This window comes from Protopterus annectens, chromosome 3.part1, assembly GCF_019279795.1.
Source record: "Protopterus annectens isolate FY-2018-M chromosome 3.part1, PAN1.0, whole genome shotgun sequence".
NCBI lineage: Eukaryota > Metazoa > Chordata > Ceratodontiformes > Protopteridae > Protopterus > Protopterus annectens.
Genome location: NC_056732.1, coordinates 1,446,862,412 through 1,446,884,820, shown reverse-complemented (window position 1 = coordinate 1,446,884,820; position 22,409 = coordinate 1,446,862,412). Strand labels below are relative to the sequence as shown.

General features: G+C 39.4%; 1 protein-coding gene across 1 annotated transcript in view; it reads left to right on the top strand.

Annotated features, from left to right (window-relative positions):
* The window catches only part of ABCB1 (ATP binding cassette subfamily B member 1), a 1,009,232-nt gene that overhangs the window by 274,082 nt on the left and 712,741 nt on the right, over positions 1-22,409 (top strand). Inside the window, exon 9 of the mRNA XM_044067521.1 lies at positions 16,402-16,573. Coding sequence (XP_043923456.1) covers positions 16,402-16,573 — 172 coding nt within the window. The remainder of the gene's footprint in view (positions 1-16,401; positions 16,574-22,409) is intronic.

Sequence of the window (22,409 nt, the reverse complement as noted above, 5' to 3'; positions counted from 1 at the left end):
ATCTCAGTGTTATGTAGACAAATTAAATCTACCAGAATTAGATCCTTCCCATTCAGGCTCACTATTAGGTGAAATAAATAATGAACAGGTGAAGGGCATGTTGGCACAGCTTACTATGGGCAAGTCTCTGGGAACAGATGCTTTAATGCTAGATCTTTGGCTCTAGATAGGGGATATTTTGCATGAGATCCTAACAAGGTGGTTTAATGAGATCCTGCATGTAAAGAAAGTTCTGGCAACATTTAAGAAGGCAGTTGAAGTAGTAACTCATACTGGGCCTTCCCTCTTCTGACAGATCTATATCAATATTAAACCATGGTTATAAAATCTTCATAGCTATTTCAGTGCATAAATTAGCAGGATTTATCCCATATCTAATGGATGAGGACCAGACATGTGTTTTGCAGGATAGACAAACTTTTGGCAATATTGTATGAGTAATCATGGTTGTAGAGCATGACAGGGTTGAAAATAGGCAAGTAGTGTTAATCAGTAAAGATGCTGAAAAGGCATTTGAAAGGTAGAGGTGGGTTTATTGAAAAAATGTAATGGCTAAATTTGGTCTGGGGGCAGACTTTTTAGAGATAATTCTACAGTCCTGTTAAGGGTCAGAAGCAAGGGTGAAAATAAACGGTGTCTTATCGCACCCTTTTTACATTAGGAGAGGGAATAGACTAGGGCACCTCCTGTCATCTGTCCTGATCACCATATATCTTGAGCCATTGATAAGTGCTATAATGCAGGCTACAATCACTGGATATAAAATGTGAAGACAAGTGTGCAGACTTGCCACATAAGCATATAGGTTCATAGGTTCACAGGTTCATACTAAACTAACTGCCCTTGCAAGCCATTTTAAGCCTAGCCAATTATCCCTTGTGAGACTCAGACCCTGCACCGTGTGTTTCTAAGGCAAACACTTTAACCATTAGGCCACCCTCCCAACCCTCTATTCCTATGCTGCAGTATTCATAGCATAAGGGAGATTCCACTTAGGTGACCCGAATGTTCAGCTAGTATACCAAAGACTTAAGCTACTGCAAGGTACGTGCGACATTGCATATAATGCAGCCAGTGTCAGCCATTAAAATGACGTATGCACATACTATCCTCAGAACTTCTCTGTCGCCAGTCCGAACGAGAGCTTCCAATTGTCCTTCTTATTGTCAAAAGTTTCTCTTCTTTTCAGATAAGTGCCCCATAGGAGGAAATTCTATTATGCTTTTGCTACTCCGTGCTTGTTAGAGGTTAATGTCATCCAAGATGGGCAAGTGCCAGTGTGGAAGACAGATTCTACACAAAGGCAACCATGACCAGTGTCTTTTTTGTCTGGGGTCAAATCACGACTACAAGACCTGTGCCATCTGTCAGGTATTCATCCCTAAAATGTGCAATCGTCTACCTAGAAAACCAGAGACTAAAGAGATTAGAGGTATGGAAGGTATTGCTGGTCAGTCATGTGAGCCCCCAAAGAAGAAGGTTAAACAGATAATGCCTGAATTTTTGGCTGCACCTCTGCTCCCAGACATCCCTCTAGAGGCCATCAAGGACCCGGAGGCTCCTATGGTGTTGGGCCCTCCTCCTTCTGAGGGTACTGATTTAGAAGCTGCTAGGGAGGGTTCCTACGGCACATTCAGAGGTATTGCAGACATCTGGTTCAGATGGTATAGGGGAACCACAGCTCGCTCCTACCAACGTTCTATGTAGTACTTCTCCTGTCCCTTCCATCGAGCTTTCGCTGATGTCTAATCTGCAGCCCAGGCCTACATTGGCCCTTCCTTCCCAGTCTAGGGTAGCACCTTCTCTCAAGAGAAAATCAAAAACAAAAGTATGTGTCTTCCAGTCAAGAGCCTTCCCCTGACTGCCAAGCTTTTTCTCAGGGGATTTTGAACGCTTTCCTGGCACTTAGGCCTGCTACCTTACCACTTCCTACACCAGTATCTCCTATGGCGTCTGTCTGCTGAATTAGAGGCATCTGAGGAAGATGAATCCTCTTCAGATGAATCCCTGGCTTATTCCAATTCAAATTAACTCTCTCCTGGAATAGGCCTTCCTGAAGGGTATTCCAATGGTGGGGATTCACCAGCAGAGGATACTACCTTTGGGGAAACTATCTCCAAAATGACAGACTTTTACAAATGGGAAAACTCACAAGTCTGTGAGGTACAAAAGATGTATTGTGACCTCTTGCAAATAGACTCCATGCTCCTTCTGCCATCCTGCCTGTCTTGCCAGCCTTTCAAGATGCATTCATTGCTGCATCTAAACACCCTGATTCTCAACCCTCTGCTCCTAAAAGGCCAGACAGGGTCTACAAAACTTCCAAATTACTGCTCTCCATCAATCTCCTCTCCTCTGATAAGGACAGCGAAATGATGGAGAGAATTGTAAAAAAGGTCTAAACCTCTTCCGCTCTGGCCTTTAGCTTATGTCCAAGTATCAGCACACAAGATTCCAGGGATCATATACAATAGAATCACAGTTAAATAAATTTGCTTGAGTAGAAAAAGCAGATAAATAGGTGTACTTGACACAAATCTTTATTTGGTAAGCGCTTTCATGGGAATGATTCCCACTTCTTTAGACGATTCAGTAGAAAACATTACTTCACTAGCCTTATATATATATACAATGACTAACTTAATACTAATTGGATTCAAAACACATCAACTTACATTTTTAAAGTGGCAGGTATTCACAAGCATATATGCCAGACTGCATTCAGCAAAGATCATACTAATGTATTGTAAAATATACTATAAAAACATTTCTATGAACCCATGAAAATTGAATACATTTATAACCTCGAATTACATAAAGTCATGTCTATATAAATCTAAACTTAAATAAAAAAATCTACATAGAACTATCATACATAAACACATGAAGCATATAAACCACAGGGATATAAATCACTTAATAATACAAATGCTTATTCTTTCATATATAATGCATAAACCACAGATATATACATCACACAAAAATCATTTAAAACATCATTTAAAACACAAATAGAACATTTCTGTAATGTATACATTAATACAGAAATGTTCTATCTGAACCCCCCCCCCCATTTTTCATGTATGCAAAGTTAACATCCATATTGAAAAATCAGGGCGTATACCTATGTAGCTCTATACCTATCTATACATATAGCCATGTACACCCTAATGGACACATTCTAATGACCCTACATTAACCTAAAGTCATTAACAGCTTAAGATAATAAAAACTGTGTATTTAATTGTATTTGTCTTTACCCCTACTTCACCTATAGGACTCCTATTTTCAAAGTAAACTTTTAGTAGGCTCATATCATTAGACTCAAAATTAGAATCATGTCCAAAATTCAATGTATACGTCTAGTAAGCCTATATGTGTTCCATGTGTATCTTGTACTTTCTATAATATTTACACTAATAATCATAATGAGCTCTACCTATATATAGGGTGTCACATTATATCACCTATATAATATATTCAATGAATACTCAAAAAATAATAAGATAAGGTCAAGCACTAAATAATCAATCTACTTGAGATATCAGTGTACATATAGTCCCATTTATCTTTACCCTTTCATTACTTGCGAAGACTCCTGTTCTTCAGGATGGGCTGCAATGGAACCCTATCACTGAGACCACTCCCTCTGTCAGCTTGTAACCAAATGATCCACCTCACTTCTGATGTCTCTGTTTTGTTATTCATATCTCCACCTTTTTCATTCTTGTTCACTATCTCTATGATCATAAATTTAAATGTGTGGGTCTCTTCCTTCTCCAGTATATGTCTAGCTAGGGCATTCATTTTATCCCTATTCCTTATACCTAAAAGGTGTTCCCTTATTCTATATCTAAATTATCTGTTAGTTTTTCCTACGTAATATCCTGAACACAGTTTACAAACTGCTAAATATATATAATTTTTAGTACAACAATTGGCAGTAAGGATTTCTGCTCATTTTAATTATTTTTTATTGTTGGTGTGAGGCATTTGCTCCTTTGAGTGTTCTACTTTGCTTTATTGACATTAGGGGTACAGTTGATGAGAAGAGAACACTAAGAACAACTATAGGTAAACCATACTTCTCAGATAGAGGAGAGGAACAACCAACACTGAATGTATACACACAGAATAAATTGAAAATTACCACTAACTATACTAGCAGTGTGAATGGAATGAAGGATGTCGTAAGGAAATATTGGCCAGTATTAACACATAATCCTCAGATTAAGGAAATAGTAGGGAATGAACCTAATTTCTTATTTAAAAACAAGAAATTGTTAAAAAGATTGCTTTGCTACGGGCCTAAGTTGGATGAAACCATGGAGGAACATCAGGGAACTACATCCTGTAGAAACTGCAATCAATGTGAGTGGATAAATGTTACAAACAATTTTAAACACCCAGACACAGGAAGGGAATATGACTTTAAAGTTACTGCCAACTGTTGTACCAAAAATGATATATATTTAGCAGTTTGTAAACTGTGTTCAGGATATTACGTAGGAAAAACTAACAGATAATTTAGATATAGAATAAGGGAACACCTTTTAGGTATAAGGAATAGGGATAAAATGAATGCCCTAGCTAGACATATACTGGAGAAGGGAGAGACCCACACATTTAAATTTATGATCATAGAGATAGTGAACAAGAATGAAAAAGGTGGAGATATGAATAACAAAACAGAGACATCAGAAGTGAGGTGGATCATTCGGTTACAAGCTGACAGAGGGAGTGGTCTCAATGATAGGGTTTCATTGAAGCCCATCCTGAAGAACAGGAGTCTTCGCAAGTAATGAAAGGGTAAAGATAAATGGGACTATATGTACACTGATATCTCAAGTAGATTGATTATTTAGCGCTTGACCTTTTATTATTTTTTGAGTATTCATTGAATATATTATATAGGTGATGTAATTTAACTGACACCCTATATATAGGTAGAGCTCATTATGATTATTAGTGTAAATATTATAGAAAGTACAAGATACACATGGAACACATATAGGCTTACTAGACATATACATTGAATTTTGGACATGATTCTGATTTTGAGTCTAATGATATGAGCCTACTAAAAGTTTACTTCGAAAAATAGGAGTCCTATAGGTGAAGTAGGGGTAAAGACAAATACACAGTTTTTTTTATCTTAAGCTGTGAATGACTTTAGGTTAATGTAGGGTCATTAGAATGTGTCCATTAGGGTATACATGGCTATATGTATAGATAGATATAGAGCTACACAGGTATACGCCCTGATTTTTGAATATGGACTTTAACTTTGCATACATGAAAACTGGGGGTGGGGCAGGCGGGTTCAGATAGAACATTTCTGTATTAATGTATACATTACAGAAATGTTCTATTTGTGTTTTAAATGATGTTTTAAATGTTTTTTTTTAAATGATTTTTGTGTGATGTATATATCTGTGGTTTATGCGTTATATATGAAAGAGTAAGTATTTGTATATATATCCGTGTGCTTTATGTGTTTATGTATGATAGTTCTATATAGATTTTTTTTTATTTAAGTTAAGATTTATATAGACATGACCTTATATAATTTGAGGTTATAAATGTATTCAATTTTCATAGGTTCATAGAAATGTTTTTATAGCATATTTTACAATACATTGGTATGATTTTTGCTGAATGCAGTCTGGCATAGACACTTGTGAATACCTGCCACTTTAAAAATGTAAGTTGATGTGTTCTGAATCCAATTAGTATTAAGTGGGTTATTGTATATATGAGGCTAGTGAAGTAATGTTTTCTACTGAATGGTCTGAAGGAGTGGCAGTCATTCCCATGAAAGCGCTTACCAAATAAAGATTTGTGTGAAGTACACCTATTTATCTGCTTTTTCTACTCAAACAAATTTATTTAACTGTGATTCTATTGTATATGATCCCTGGAATCCTGTGTGCTGCTGCTTGTTGCTATTTCATTTGGGATCATTTAACTCGAGCAACTACCCTGTTTTTTGTGTGCGGATATATGCCCAAGTATGTTTGGCTGTTCTTTCACAGGCATCCAGATTGCTGACAGATCACCCAGACTGCAGAAAAAACACAGCTCTCTTCTTTCTTGGGGCTTTCATCCCAGGTTACTAGACATTCCATTAAATGCAGCTATGAGGCAGCAGAGGTATCTGCAAGATCAGCAGCATCTGGTTCTGTCCTCAGGAGATATTACTGGTTGAGGCAAAGATCTTGGATACACTTTGGACAATACTGCCTTCTTTGGTTCTAATGCTGCAGCTCTCTTCAGATCCCTTCAAGAGAAGGGGAAAGAACTGCAATTACTAAAACATATTTGTGTCTCTCCATTTCCTAAACTACACCTCTAGGACTAATTTTGCAAGGAGAAAGACCCGTACTCCTACCCAACAACACAAGAACAGCACACGTAAGCAGATGCCTCCTAGATCCCAGTCTTCCTCTGCTCAGAAGACACCTTTTCCAGACAAGCCAGGTAGTCTATGACTACCTGGCAACAGTTTCAGAAATTCCTCTTCCCAGCACCTTTCCCATTTCCTTTCAAATTGGATAGGCATTACCACAGACAATTGGTTCCTGTCTATTGTTTAAACATGCGTGATTTGGAAAACTATTGCACCTTTCATGAGAATTCCACAACCACCAAAGTTCAGAATCACCTCTTCCCTCAAGTCATTCAAGACTTGAAAGCACAAGGAACCATACAGGAGGTTACTGCTTTGGAAAGAGGAAAATGGTTCTATTCTAGAATGTTCCTAGTTCTGAGGAAAGATGGCCATTGGAGACCAATTTTAGACTTGTCCCAACTCAGTTTATTCCTTCACATACCCTCCTTCGGGATTCTTACCCTGCAGACTTTATTCCCACTCTTGCCACATCAAGCTTACCTGGTCTCCTTAGACATAAAGGATGCATACCTTCACATTCCCATCCACCCTCTCTTCAGGAAATTCTTTGCATTTTTCTGTTGCTTCCTCTTATTTTCAGTTCTGTGCTTTGCCCTTTGGACTCTCTACAGCTCCAAGGGTATTTACGATGTATTTGGCTCCTGTCATTGCCTTTTGCAAACTACAGGGAATTCTCATTTACTCTTACCAGAACAACCTGCTAATTCAGTCAGAACATCCAGTCACCTTGCAGTAGAACCTTCAAACCACCATCTCTTTGCTCCTCAGTTTGGGATTCACCCTCAACTGCAGCAAGCCTTCCCTGATCCCCTCTCAGGACCAGGTTTTCTGAGGTTGCAGAATAAAGACAGACCTTATGATGGCCTTCCTATCCACACTAAAGATCCAATCTCTGCAGACTTACTTCCTACAGTTGCTTCCACTGCCATCTCTGACTTCCAGGGAATTCCTTAGAATGCTTGGCTTCATAACTTTGGTTATACCAATGCTACCCCTAACCAGGCTTCACATACGGAAATTCCAGTGGTACTTGAAAACACTCTGGTCACATCATGCTCATCCTCTAGAATTTGTCATTCCAATTCTACCTTGCCTAAAGAAGGAATTGCTTTGTTGGATTCAACAAATTTCCCTGAACCCAGGACTTCATCTGCAGCCACTCCCTCCAGTTCAAGAAATGTTCACAGATGCTTCAGATCTGGGGTGGGGGGCAACTTGGGGAAACCTAAAAGTACAAGGTCTTTGATCTCATCAGTATCTAAGAGATGAGGGCTGTGATTCTGGCCTTCAAGCCATCAAAACATGTCTTCTTCCAGGTCCTTTGAAACTGCAGACAGCACCACTATTCTGTGGTATGTGAACATGTAGGGGGGAATAAAATTGTATCTACTTTGCAGATTAGCAATTCAAGCCTGGTAGATTGTTCTTCAAGCAAAGGTTACTTTGACAGCTGTTTATATTCCATCAGCTCAAAATGTCCAGACAGACAAACTGACCAGATCCGTGAAACAGGCCCATGAATGGATGATCCACAGGGATGTGCTTCTGGACATTCTTCACCAGTGGGGTACTCATCAAATAGATCTCTTTGCCTCCCCATTGAACAGACAACTTACACAGTTCTGTGCCAGGATCCCTATTTCTCTCATTTGGAAGGTGGACACCCTATTCTTTTCATGGAAGAGAATGTTTCTCTACACATTCCCTACTTCCCCTTAATTCAGAAGGTCCTTCTGAAAATTCAGAAGTACAAACCAAAAATCATGTTGGTGACCCCCTTTTGGCCAAGGCAGCATCGGTTGTCTCTTCTTCTGCAATTATCCAAGGGCAATCATCACAAGTTACCTCACAGGGTGGATCTACTCACACAAGACAAATGGTCTCTCATTCACCCACATTTGTCAACACTGAACCTAACTTTATAGGTTATAAGGTTCTGATTCCATTTAGAGACATTTTTTTTTCTGAGGACAGGCTTCTTGTCCTGCAGGAGGCCAGGAAACCTACTACATGGAGATCCTACTTGTCCAAATGGAAGAGATTCTCCATCTAGTGTCTTAGTAGGAGACTAGATCCATTTTCAGTGGATGTTTCTCTAGTTCTGTCTTACTTGTGTGAATTGCTCAAGGCTGGACTGGCTTATTCTTCAGTTAAAGCACATCTCTCAGCCATTTCTTCATGTCTGTCTTTGTTTCCCCCTTAGCTATTAGATTAGAGGTCAAACTATTCTTAAAATCTGTCCTACACATCAGACCTCCCAGGAAACCTGTTCCACTTCCTTGGGACCTAAATTTTGTTTTGGAAAAACTGACCCAAACCCCCTTCGAACCTGCTGCTTGCTCTTCCCTAAAATTGTGCACTTGGAAGATAGTTTTATTGGTAGCTATTACTTGTGCTAGGCGGGTTTCAGAACTCCAAGTATTAATGGCTTCCCAACCTTTTCTGATTTTTCATAAGGATAGGGTGTCCCTTCATACCAGTCCTTTTTTCATGCCTAAAGTGGTCAATGACTTTTCTCTTAATCAATCTATTCATCTACCCGCCTTTTTCCCCTCTCCTCAAAACTCCAGTGAGAGGGCACTGCACACCTTAGATGTAAGACAACTCAGATTACAAAATACTACAAACTAGATTCCATTTCCAGATCAGGATTTGCTAGAGCAATTTTGCATGGCTTTGTGGAGACCTCTTGTGCTCCTACCCCCCTCCCCCCCACTGATGAACTTTGGTATTCTCCCTCATATTATGAATACTGCAACATAAAAATAGAAGGATATAGAATAGTTGTGTAAAATCTTACCATAAGCATAGATGTCCTTCTCTTCCATGTTGCAGTATTCTATCCCAGCCTCCTTCCCCCTTGGTTCATGCTCTTCCTTGGATTTTCCCTTGACGTTTTCTTTTACCTCTTATCTTTGGGCTGATGTTCTGACTGGGGCATTCAGTTCCGAGGATAGTACATGCAGATGTCACTTTTATGGCTTACGCTCATCTGCATTATGTTAACATCACACGTACCTTGCAGTAGCTTAAGTCTTTGGTATAGTGGCCAGACGTTTGGGTCACCTAGGCAGAATCCCCTTATGTTATGAATAGTGCAACATGGACATCTATAGTTATGGTAAGATTTTACACAACTGTTCTATATTTTGATCCTCTGTGTAGCCCAAGACAAGATCTTCAGTATCTTTACAGCATTTTAGATAACTTCAGAAGAATTTCTGCTTATTAAGTGAACTTAGGGAAAACAAAAACTATTGTAATCAATTATGCCCCAAACTTGAGTTTAAAAATACAGGAAATGCACATATGGAAGGATAATTGCTTTACGAATTTAGGGATCTAGTTGTGTTCTACTGGGTAGCAGTCAGAGGTAAAACTCATAGGTAGTTTCTGGGAAGAATGATATAAGTTAAGAGGTGGAAATATTGCATCTGGAATTTGATCAGAATGTTCAAACTATTATGCATCTTTTCCTTCCCCTATGGATGCATGAAGTGCCGGCTGAGTAAATACTGCAGAAATGGCTTGCAGTATTAAAGAACACAGCTCTGGACTTTATATGGGTTTCAGTATGCCCAAGGGTCTTGTGCATTAAACTGATAGTTTCTAAGGGGATGCTTGGCTTAGGTTTGCCAAACACTGAAAGCTATCTGTTGGCTTCACATATCAACAGATTTCTGCAACTATAAACTTGGGTGACAGCACACACCCGAGATCAATGCTTATTTCTGTTGTGACACGTGTGTGATCTGTTTAAACATATTCATGTGTCAGAATATACACAAGATCTGTGCATTGTCTTTAATGTTATTAGCAGATATACAAGATGCATCTGTAATCATTTATGTAGCAGCACATAACATGAGATCTGTTTATACTCATTCTTCTGACACCTGTATTCTTATTCATGTTATCAACACATGCATGAGATGTGTACAGGCTCGTTCATGAAGCACCACATAACATGAGATCTGTTTATACTCATTCTTTTGACATCACCTGTATTCTTATTTATGTTATCAAGGCATGTATGAGATATGTATGGGCTCATTCATGAAGCAGCACATAGCATGAGATCTGTTTATACTCATTCTTCTGATAGCACCTGTATTCTTATTCATGTTATCAACACATGTATGAGATGTGTATGGGCTCATTCATGTAGAAGCACAGAACATGAGATCTGTTTATACTCATTCTTGAGACAACACCTGTATTCTTATTCATGTTATCAACACATGTATGAGATAAGTATGGGCTCATTCATGAAGCAGCACATAACATGAGATCTGTTTATACTCATTCTTGTGACAGCATCTGTATTCTTATTCATATTATCAACACATGTATGAGATATGTATGTGATCATTCATGAAGCAGCATATGATCAGTCATATGTCAGTCAGTGGTTGTACTTGAACATGTATGAAGTACTGTGCCAGTTTGTAATGCTGCTTTGGAAAAAGATCAGATATAAGCTCTTACTGTGAGCATCATGTAGATTGGGGAAGGATATAGTAAAAAAAAAAACTGTCAAGCAAAATGTATTTCATTTACTGTATACTTGGATAGTATTGTAGTTTCTTCAGACCACAGGGAAAATGTGCAATATTCGTTAGAGGGACTGGGAAACTTAGGATAAAGAGGACCTCTAATGAATCACCGGAAAGAGTTGCTGTATTTTCATAAAAGGTTTCAGGAGTCAAAGGAGTGTTCATTCAGTCCACTTATATTAGTTTTTACAAAGTTATTGAAGGTGGAGCATTCTGTTTATGTTCAGGACATAGTTGTGTTCTGGCAGTAGGGGGCCATGAATACTTGTGGTATACTTTCTGCCACAGACCACACCACTGAGGCCCTAATCAGCTTGCAGGAGGGATATGGCATCCAATTTTTAATGGATACTTTAGCTTGGTCTGTTTTGGGTGTTACAAAATGGAAGCTTTCATTTTTATGAACAATGTGTGCATTTACTGGTCACACAGTTGTTAATATTGACTGCAGTAAAAAATGTGTTTGTGATATATACAGATAGATAGATAGATAGATAGATAGATAGATAGATATATAGCGTTAACTATATATTCCCTGGGATTCAGAAAGGGCATCTGTGATGTTCCTACTCTGAGCCAGTAATCAGGGAGCTTGAATCCAAACCACTGACACTGGAGAGAGACCTTCACTTGGAATACAAATCAATACACTAAGTATTTCCAGATGCAGACCTCTCTACATCAAGCACAATTTCCCTTAATAGCACGCAGGGATCACACTCATTCCAGGGTCTGGGTTTCTGTATCTGTCTCCCTGCAGGTCCCCAATAAGATTCCCCACTGGCACAGCTGTAGGGTTAAGTCCTCAGCCAAGTGTCCAAACCAAGCACTCCAGCACCCTCTCTGTGAAACCAGTGCTTTGTGTCCCTACTCCAAGTAGCTAACACACACTTTTTGAGATTTAATTTTCACACACCCGCACACACACACAGACACACACACACACACACACACACACACACACACACACACACACACACACACACACACACACACACACACACTTGGGAAAGGCTGGCAGAGATTACCTGCTGTACCAACTTTGCCCCAGACTATAAAGTAGATTCACTGCCATCAGTCATTTACTATAAGGCACTTAAAATGGTATCCAGTTATACTGAGTGAAGTTAATAATAGAAATATTAATGTTGACCAAACAGTCAGGCTTTCGGGAGTGGCCACAGTTATCACCAAATAAACATATGCACATCCTCTCAAAGCTTAAATATTCTCTAAAAGGACTAGCCACAATGAAAAGTTTAAATATATTTAATGATAAATAAGAAAAGAACATGAAAATACTAAATATCTATTTATAGTAAACACCAGAGTTTCACTCACAAGAAATATTAAAATAACACAGATGAATAGATTCACATAAATACAGAAAAGCAGTACTTACCTAATCTCACTATATTTTCCTGACTAATATAAAGAGTTACTATCACTGGTCACTTACTAGAGCAAGGCAAGATGAAGTAGGTGAGTGGTCTTCCTTCTTTATCAGGTTCCAAGAAACAGACTGCCTAGCCTGACTGAGAGACTTTTCAATATAGTATCTAAATATTACTTCTAGGATAGCTTACAGAATGATATCACATCTGGTCATCCGACTCTGTTTCCCACACTATCATGAACACTAGAAGCTGCCAGGATTTTAGCACTATGTGTTACCATACATACAGATAGTGCTTTGCTCAGATCTGCTGCAGCTCCTGGAAGTCATAAAACAATTTCAGACCCCTACCTCTAGTAGCAATTAGCTCCCTGCTTATGACAATAAAGAAGGCTTCCTAATACTTGTTTTCCCAGACATGTTGTCTCTGGCTGCGACCAGAACTGTAAGATACAATCTTTATGGCCTAATTTAATTTCAACCATTTTTCAAAGTTTGCTGCAGCTGGATTGTGATTAACCTTTTCTCTTCCAGTAACCTCTCTTAAAACATATACATTTAATTCAGTTACAATAATAAATGTACATTTCTTTTCTTTCCAGCAGGGCTCACTGTTGATATATTTTTAACGCAAGCAGCTTTACAAATACATTTTCAACACAACCATATGTACAAATCAGTTTGATATTCAAATAATATATAATTCTGTACTAAATTCCACCTAGCTCTGCTGGCATATGTTACACATCCACTGCCTTATTTCTCATGGCATGGCTGACAGTACCTCCTATCGTCACAGCATCTGTGAGCAGTAGGTCTTACCATAAGTGGCTAACTATCAGGGTAACCCTTTCTGATTCAGAGACTGTACTAATTTTTCACAAGCAGAAGCATCAGCACAGAGAGAAGTTTCACCAGCCATAGTTTGTAGTAATGAGGCAATCCATGGAAGCAGCTAATGCTAATTATCCATGTTATGTCACACTGATATGCCTGTGGCTAATGATTTATGCTGATGAGCGAGGAAGAGAATTGCCTGGCTGTGTAAATGACTACAGTCAGCCAAAAATTTAACTTGGCCAAAATACAGGGGTTATTTTTTGAAGCCAATGGAATAAGCCATGGTACTGGCGAGTAAATCAAAGTTCAGTAGAGACTTAGAGTTGGCGTGTTTGTGTGTGTGTGTGTGTGTGTGTGTGTGTGTGTGTGTGTGTGTGTGTGTGTGTGTGTGTGTATGTCTCTTGGGATATGAATAGAATCAGATGATTTTATGTGTATGTGTGTTTCTTTATCTGCCTGGGTGGTCATTGTTGGAGGCATTAGGTAGGGGATCAAGAGTGAGTGAGTGAGTGAGTGAGTGAGTGTGTGTGTGTGTGTGTGTGTGTGTGTGTGTGTGTGTGTGTGTGTGTGTGTGTGTATACAGTCAGTCAATGCATGCGTGTGGGTGAATAGATGAGTATTTCATTGAGTGAGATCAACTGTGAGGGGAACTTGTTTGTTGATGAATGGATGTGTTTGCAGGAATGTCTGTATGTGTATATGTGCATGTGTGTGTGTGTGTGTGTGTGTGTGTGTGTGTGTGTGTGTGTGTGTGTGTGTGTGTATGTGTTGGGAGGTATGAATGCCTGAATATGCATGTGTGTGTGTGTGTGTGTGTTTATGTGTTGGGAGGTATGAATGCCTGAATATGCATGTATGTGTTTAATCTACGTGTGAGGGAGTGTTGGGGGGTGCCTGTGCTGATGCAATGTATGGCCCACCAAGGGGCACTGTTGCCAGAAAGTGCAGTTAGCACAAGCAGTAGGAATTTGCAATTCAGAGACATGCACATTAGGCTTAACGATGACTACATCATAGCGAAAGCTGTTTTTTTTAATCACATTATTTGCAGTTTTGTAAATTGACGTGGCTACAGCAAAGTTTTTCTGTATCCCAAGGTTTTTCTTAAAGCTGATAATAAGAACAATTTAATGTAATATTAAATGACTGACTTATGCAACCTTTTGAATTGTTCTTTCTCAATTATCATAGAATGAGAACTTACTAAAACTTGCTACTGTGTAAATTTAAATAACTGCAACACCATGTTTTAACTGTCATTTAGAATCATGGTCTATTACTTAAAGTAATATATTAACAATATACAAATCAGGGAAGAATGAAGAAACACTAGCAAATGTTCAGTTATTGATTTTTTTGCAAACACAGCTCGAGGCAACATATGATGGCATGAAAGTATGAAACTTTGCATTAGACATTTATTTTAATATAATTAAATCAGTTTCTGCAAGTATTGGATGATTAAATATAAATCTGCACATTATAGAAATGTTTTGCAGAAGTTGTGGTTGTGCTTTATGTCTGTGTTTGGTATACACAAGCTAACTCTGCTCTGTGTAGTATTTTTTATATTTATTAACTAGGTATTCTGTTTGCACCAAGACATCTAAGTTCTTATCATAACTGTGTCCCAAATGTTAAACAGAAGAAAAGAAAATGACATAATATTATATTTCTAATGCTCTATAGTATACCTCGCCCTTTACCAGGTGTGTGTGTGTGTGTGTGTGTGTGTGTGTGTGTGTGTGTGTGTGTGTGTGTGTGTGTGTGTGTGTGTGTGTGTACATAATACCAATACATTCACTGATTGACTGTAGATGGTACAGGATTTATCAATAACCAGTTTGGTTCATTTACAAGAGTTAATTTTCATTGGGTGAATTCTACTGGGAGTGGATAAATTCAGCACTACTCACCCAAGCTCTTTTAAAAAGATATTTCTTATATAGACCTCTTCACATCTGTTTGATTTCACAAACTGACTTGCTTTGTTATGTTGGAACAAAAATGTTATTACTCAAGACCAGTGTTCAATTTTCTAGAGACTGTCTCCTTTGCCCAGTGTTGTTTAACAGAAGACATGGTCTGTATAAGTTTGAGGAGTGCGGAGGCGGCTTACTCCTCATGGGGAGGGTGCATGGGGTGTACCCACACATAAAAATCTTGTTTAAGCTGTCCCATTTGTTTCAGTGTTATGGGAAGCTTTTGAGACTGCATGACTAACCATCTGCAATGTCAGCACTGGTGCTCTGAGAATTCATAGCAGAGGGCTTAAAATATGTTCATTATGTAATTGGTTTCTTTCCTGTAAATGTATGGTTACACAGCCTGCAAACAGTGAAGGTATCCCTCGCAAGCACTGCATCAGCGCACCTCACCTGTGTGTATAAGTGCATATAATGCATCACTGGTGTGCATTTCATGCCACTGATACTATAATAGATATAATCCATTTGTGGTATGCAGCTCATGCCACTGATTCTGCCGTACATATAATGCATCAGTGGTGTGCAGTTCATGCTGCTGATTCTGCCATCCATATAATGTATCACTGTTGTGCAGGTCTGCCACTGATGTTGCCATGTATATAATTCATCAGTGGTGTGCAGTTCATGCCACTGATGCTGCCGTGCATATAATGCATCACTGTTGTGCAGGTCATGCCACTGATGCTGTCATGCATATAATGCATCAGTGGTGTGCAGTTCATGCCACTGATGCCACTGTGGTAAAGCATTGTTTTAGGCATTCTCTAACTTCTTTACACGTTTAAGGAAAAAATTGCCTGACTGTACCTATCTGAATTGAATTTGTAGATTTGCTGTTTAGAAGTGGAGCATTTATTATTGCTATTATTATTATTATTATTAAACTGTTTTCATGGACCCGCCACTGATGTCATCATGGCAGCAAGTTCAAATGTATTTGTGTTTGTGCTGAACAGATATTTTTGCAAAAAAATTGTGCTTTACCATTGCTAAGAAAATATTTCATCTAGCAAATTACTTAAGTGCATTTACTGGCAGTTTTTAAAGCACTATATAACATTATGGTGATTCAGATGTAGAAATTAAGTGACAGAAGTTAATAAGTGAATGCTAGGATACTGTACATTCATAATGTAGCAGTTTGGTAGAAGTTCAGTATCATACTTTTTTCATGAAATTAAATGTAATCACAGTTTTTCATATTTTTAGTGATATCAACAAAATTAATGAAGGAATTGGAGATAAAATCTCAATGTTGTTCCAGTCTTTGGCTACATTCATTACTGGACTTATCGTTGGGTTTGTGAAAGGATGGAAACTAACTCTGGTAATATTAGCAATCAGTCCACTCATGGGACTTTCTGCTGCCATCTGGTCAAAGGTAGGTTTAAGAGTGACAGATTTATGTGCTAGAGTGTATATTTCTGTTTAACTGAATATCACTCCTTTTATGTTAATTTCAAACTTCATTTTTCATGAACATTGTTTCAGCCTAAGTGTGTGAGTGCATATCTATATCTATATATATTATATATACATATTACAGCTATTCACACAGCACTCAAAACTTGCAAAGAGGGGCACTGTGCCTTGATTGCTATAACACATACCTAGTCTGAGATTTTGCAGCTTTTGGGTAAGGGCAGATTTGATTTTCATACAAAACCAAGTATTCCCTTACCCCCCGGGTTTTGTAGTTTTGGACTTAGCATATTTAAATTGCAGTTGGTGAGTTGCTGTCAGGAGATGGCATATGGCAAAAGTGCTTTTAGTAGGACACCACATTCCTTATTTTTAGAAACAAGAAACAAGATATCTTTATTTAATTATCATGTATGGCAAAGTCAATCATACATTTACTTAAATGAAAACAAACCATACTGAAATAATTTTAGTTGCAAACATTATACATCACAACCACATTGACATAATTTTATTAGCAAATATTATACATCACTATAATCTATCTAGTCATTGTCATTCAGACTTTTACATAGCTTATTCACATCCTGCCTTCTTTTAAACCTTGTTCCTCCTCTGCATGTATTGTTCCCACAATTCCCATTTTTTCTGTGTAATTTGCTCCTACCCTTTTCTGAATATCCTAATTCCAGTCATTTTATCTATGTTACTATATTAACTACTTTTAGTAAAGCTATGTCTAGGCAATTCTGATTATGTATCACAGCTCAGAAAATCATTTCCTTAGTCACACCAAATTTGTTCACCCAGTATCTCTGACAGAGCAGTCTGCAGGGAATCTTTAAAGCCTTTCAAATCATTACACTCCCAGAAAATATGTTCCCAATTACTCCTCATCACACCACCAACATCTCTGTCTACCTGAGGAAAAATTCTTTGGAGTTTACTTAGGGTATAAAAATACCCATGTAAACACTTTGAAGCAAAGATCCTAAATCTTCTAGACTTTGTTGCATATTTGGGAGACATATATATCCCCCACTGTTTCTTTATGAATTGCTTATCCAGTCTGTCTTTCCAATCCTTTCTAACCTCCTCTGATTGATTCTTATAGTTATCATGCAATATTTTGTATGCTGTACTAATTATTCCTCTTTTAACCATAGCTTCTGTACTAGAGTCTACTTAAAACTCTACCAGTGCTGGTCTTTTGCTAAGGATCCCCTAATTCTTTCTCTTTGCCTATACTCTGATGTCAATCCATGATAGGGAAGGCAATCTCTAGCCTGCAGTCCAAATACATTCATGGCCTTTTCTGCTTCTATTACCTTCCCCTCTAATTAACCTTGGTTATTTTGTCAGTTTTCTCAGAAAAATCCAGCCCTGTCTTGCCTATTGTCTGTATCCCTAATTGCAGTCATCCCTAATCGGCAGAATCTCCTTTGTCCATTCCCATGTTGGCTAAGTTCTCAGAATACTTTCTGCTATTTTATGAATATAATATTCTGTATCGTTATTGTTATTCTCCTTAAATATCTGCATCCAAAATCCCAGTCTCTTCTTGTTTCTTGAGCTTCCCCCCATTTCATCATTATCCATTTCCACTTTGAATTATAGATTTCTGGAGCCTTAATTGTGCAGCTCTGAAGTACCCCTCCAAATCAGGAAATCCCAAACTGCCTTGTTCAATTGGAAGAATCAGCTTATCCAACTTGACTCTTGTTATTTTCCCCTCCCAGATATAATCCTTCAGCTCTTTATTAATTGCTATCCACAACTTCTCCTTTGGTTGATAAAAATATGCCTGACCTGTGTATAAAACTAAATGGACTAAATACTTTTTTACTGCTTGTATCTTGATATCCATATCCATATAAAAGACCTTCCAATTTCTGTTTTTAAATTATCCTTTATTTAGTCTCTTCCCACATATTCTTAGCTGCCACACCAGATGTTAATCTAGCCAAAGGGAGGGTGGCCTAATGGTAAAGGTGTTTGCCTTACAAACACAAGGTACAAGGTTTGAGTCTCACAAGGGATAATTGGCTAGGCTTAAAATGACTCGCAAGGGCAGTTAGTCTAGTACAAACCTATGAACCTGCTAAATACTTAATTTTATCATGTCTCCATAAGTATGGATATTGCAACATCAATTTGTGTGTGGGTATATAATGTACAGCTATTGTCTTTGTTTTAGTTTCATTAATTTTGTATGCTAAAAAGATTTGAAACTGCTTCAGAATGTTTCACAACACTGAAATGTCCATTTCTGGTTTTATCGGGTATAGAATAATATAATTTGTAAACAGAGACAGCTTTTCTTGTCTACCATATGAGTTATGTCCTTGAATATCTGAGTATCTTATTTTCTTTGCCAGTGGTTCTAAATATAGTGCAAATAGCACAGGGGAAAGAGGGCGCCCCTACCTGGTTCCTCTACCCAAGCAGAAATTATCTGAGAGGAACCTACCCACTTTCATTTTTGCATCCGATCCCTCAAATATTCTCCTAATCAGCCTTATACTTTTATTGGGGAATACAAATAAACCACAAAATCAGTGTGCAAAGCAGTCACAGCCCTTAAGGCCAAATACAACACCAAACATACTTGTCATAGGTGACTCCATAGTCAGACACACTGACGTCCCACTCACCAGGCTGAACAAGGAGAGGGTCACAGTAAGCTGCCTATCGGGCGCTAGAATCCACCACATAACACAAGCACTGGGGTCACTCCACGGCAAGTACAAATATGACACAGTCATTGTCCATGCTGGTGTGAATGACCTGAGACGTACTTCCCTGGACTACATGAAAAGAGACATAGAGGAGCTCTCTGATTATGTAGCCCAGGCAGGTATGACCCTGACCCTGAGCAGTATCCCTCCTTCACCAAGAATGATGCCACAATATAGAGACAAGATGATCAGCTTTAACAATTGGCTTAATGTCTGGTGTCATTCAAAGGGGATCCAGTGTCTGTCTGCCTGGGATGACATGCTTGACAAGCCACGCTGCTTCGCAAGGGACGGCTTGCACCTGTCACCCCTGGGATTACGGATATTGGCTAAGGCTCTTGCCACCCCCATAGTGCCTTTTTAGGCAAGGCTCAAATTCTAAACCTACCACCCTAGTAAACAAAATGGGAAGAAACTGAGGGTAATGCTGCTCAATGCCAGAAGTCTAAATCTCAAAATGCACGCACTCGAGGCCCTTCTCAGTATGGAGAACATCGATGTCTGTGCTGTAACTGAAACCTGGTTCAAGGCTCCTGAGAGCACCCCGGCACTATTAGGTTTTACCTCATATCATGCGTTCTGGCCCCAAAACCCGGACCACACAACAAAAGGAGGGGGTGTATCCATATTCATAAAGGATACCCACACCTCCAGGTTGGTGGCAATGCACGAAGCTTCGGAAACCATCCAGGTGCAACTAACCATAGGCAAAACTGCTCTACAAATTGTAGCATGCTACAGGCCACCCTCTCAAACTCAGGAACCCCACACAGCCTTCCTGAAGACACTGGAGGGTATAAATGTATCTCCAAACACCATCATATTGGGTGACTTCAACTACCCGAATATAGACTGGGAACATTACTCAAGCCCTAACTTTCTAGCCCAACGGTTCCTGGAGTTCATAAATTCAAACGCCATGGAACAGCTAGTCACTGTTCCCACGAGAGGAGAAAATATACTAGATCTCATTATCACAAACATGGGGACAAAATGCTCCACACCGAAGTATATCCCTCATTGGTGAGATCTGATCATAAACTAATCTCACTGGAAATCCACATCCCGCCCCACCCCAAACAAAAATGACCACAGTGAAGAACTTCTCTAAAGCAAACTTCACACTACTCAAGACTGGTGTGGTATCCTTCAAGGCCCTTGAGCCAGTGGAAACCACAACCCAAGCTGCGGAAGCCCTTACAAATGCCTTCTATGAACACCTCCAGGACTGCATGGATCAGGCAATCCCAAATAAAACCAAGACTCTTTCCACAAAGGGCAAACGTCCAGTCTGGTGGACCCCAGCCATTAACAAACTTTACAATAAGAGGAGAAAGCTATTACATGATAGAACAAAATCCATAAAAGGGAAGTCATCCCTGATCATTATTAGTAAAAAAATACGAGCACTCATAAAATCAACTAAGGCCAATTTTGAGAGAAAAATTGCCATGGATTCAAAGGACAATCATAAGGCCTTTTTCAGCTATGTTAGGAACCTGGGTGGAAACTCCCAGATATGCTCAGAATTAGTCCAAAATGATACAAAAATCATGGAACCCACAGACATTGCCAACATACTGGAAGACAGGTTCAGTGCAAACTTCACCCCCCTCTCCCCCCCAAAGGAGAGATAACTATCCCAGCAGAGTGTAGCCTCCCAGACATCTCAAATGCGCAGGTAAAAGCTGCTTTCTCTAAAGCTAAAAACACAGCATCAATGGGACCGGATGGTGTCCCCGGCTGTGTGCTACACGAGCTAAATGAGGAATTAAACCCGCACATAAGGCAGCTGTTTAATCTCAGCCTTACCACAGGATACATGCCCAAGGAGTGGCGTACGGCAACTGTGGTCCCACTCCACAAAGGCGGTGCCTCTACGGACCCTGGTAATTACCGCCCCATAAGCTTAACAAGTCTAGTCTGCAAAGCTATGGAGAGGATCATAATGGAGCTCATAAACAAAGATATAGGGGACTTGCAGACAATGGACCCGACCCAGTTGGGCTTTCGTCAAGGGCAGATCATGCCTTTTGAACTTGGTCAACTTCTTCGAAACAGTCACCAAGGCCATTGATGAGGGAAAGGCAGTCCATACAGCCTACCTTGACCTTGCAAAGGCTTTCAACACAATACCCCACTCGGGTATTGTAGAAAAACTTACCAGCTTAAATGTAAACCCATATGTCACAAGATGGGTTGCAAACTGGCTTAAGGACAGAACCCACAGGGTTAGAGTTGCTGGCGCTATGTCAGACTCCAAGCTGGTCACAAGTGGTGTCCCACAGGGCTCGGTCCTTGGCCCCCTATTGTTCGGCATCTACTTCACAGAAGTACAGGCCAACATGGGAGGACTTTGGCTGACAAAGTTTGCAGACGACTGCAAACTGGGCGCCATAGTGGAAAGTGCATCAGATACGGATATCCTTCAGAAGGGACTCACGGAAACAGATAGCTGGTGCCAGAGCCATGGCCTGAAGTTAAACGCCAAAAAATGTATAGTCATACCCTTCGGGAAAACAAGGTAACCCCAAGCTACCATATAGGTGGCAATCCACTAAGCACAGAAGAGGTTATCAGGGACCTAGGGACCCAGGTTGACAGTGGCCTTTCTTTTGACACTCACGTTGCTAAAGTGGTTAGAAAGACCTTCTACATTGCCCACCTGATCATGAAGGGATTCACATCCAGATCTAGTGAGGTCATTGTTCCCCTGTACTCTTCACTTATCAGACCAATGATCGAGTACAATGCCCCATTCGGGATGTATCTCACCCAACATCTGCAGCAATTGGAGAGACCCCAAAAGTTCCTCACCAAAAGGATAAAGGGACTCCAAAATCTGTCATATGCTGCCAGATTGAAGAAACTCCAGCTCTATTCAGTCGCATACCGTCTGCTCAGAGGTGACATGTGCCTGACATACAAGGCCATGTCCAACCCGGAATTAATGGACATGCTCCACCTCAAAAATCCAAATCCACCAAAACCACTAGAGCAAGCGACTTAAACCTTAGCACGGATATAAATAGGACGTGCTGGAGGGATAGATTTATC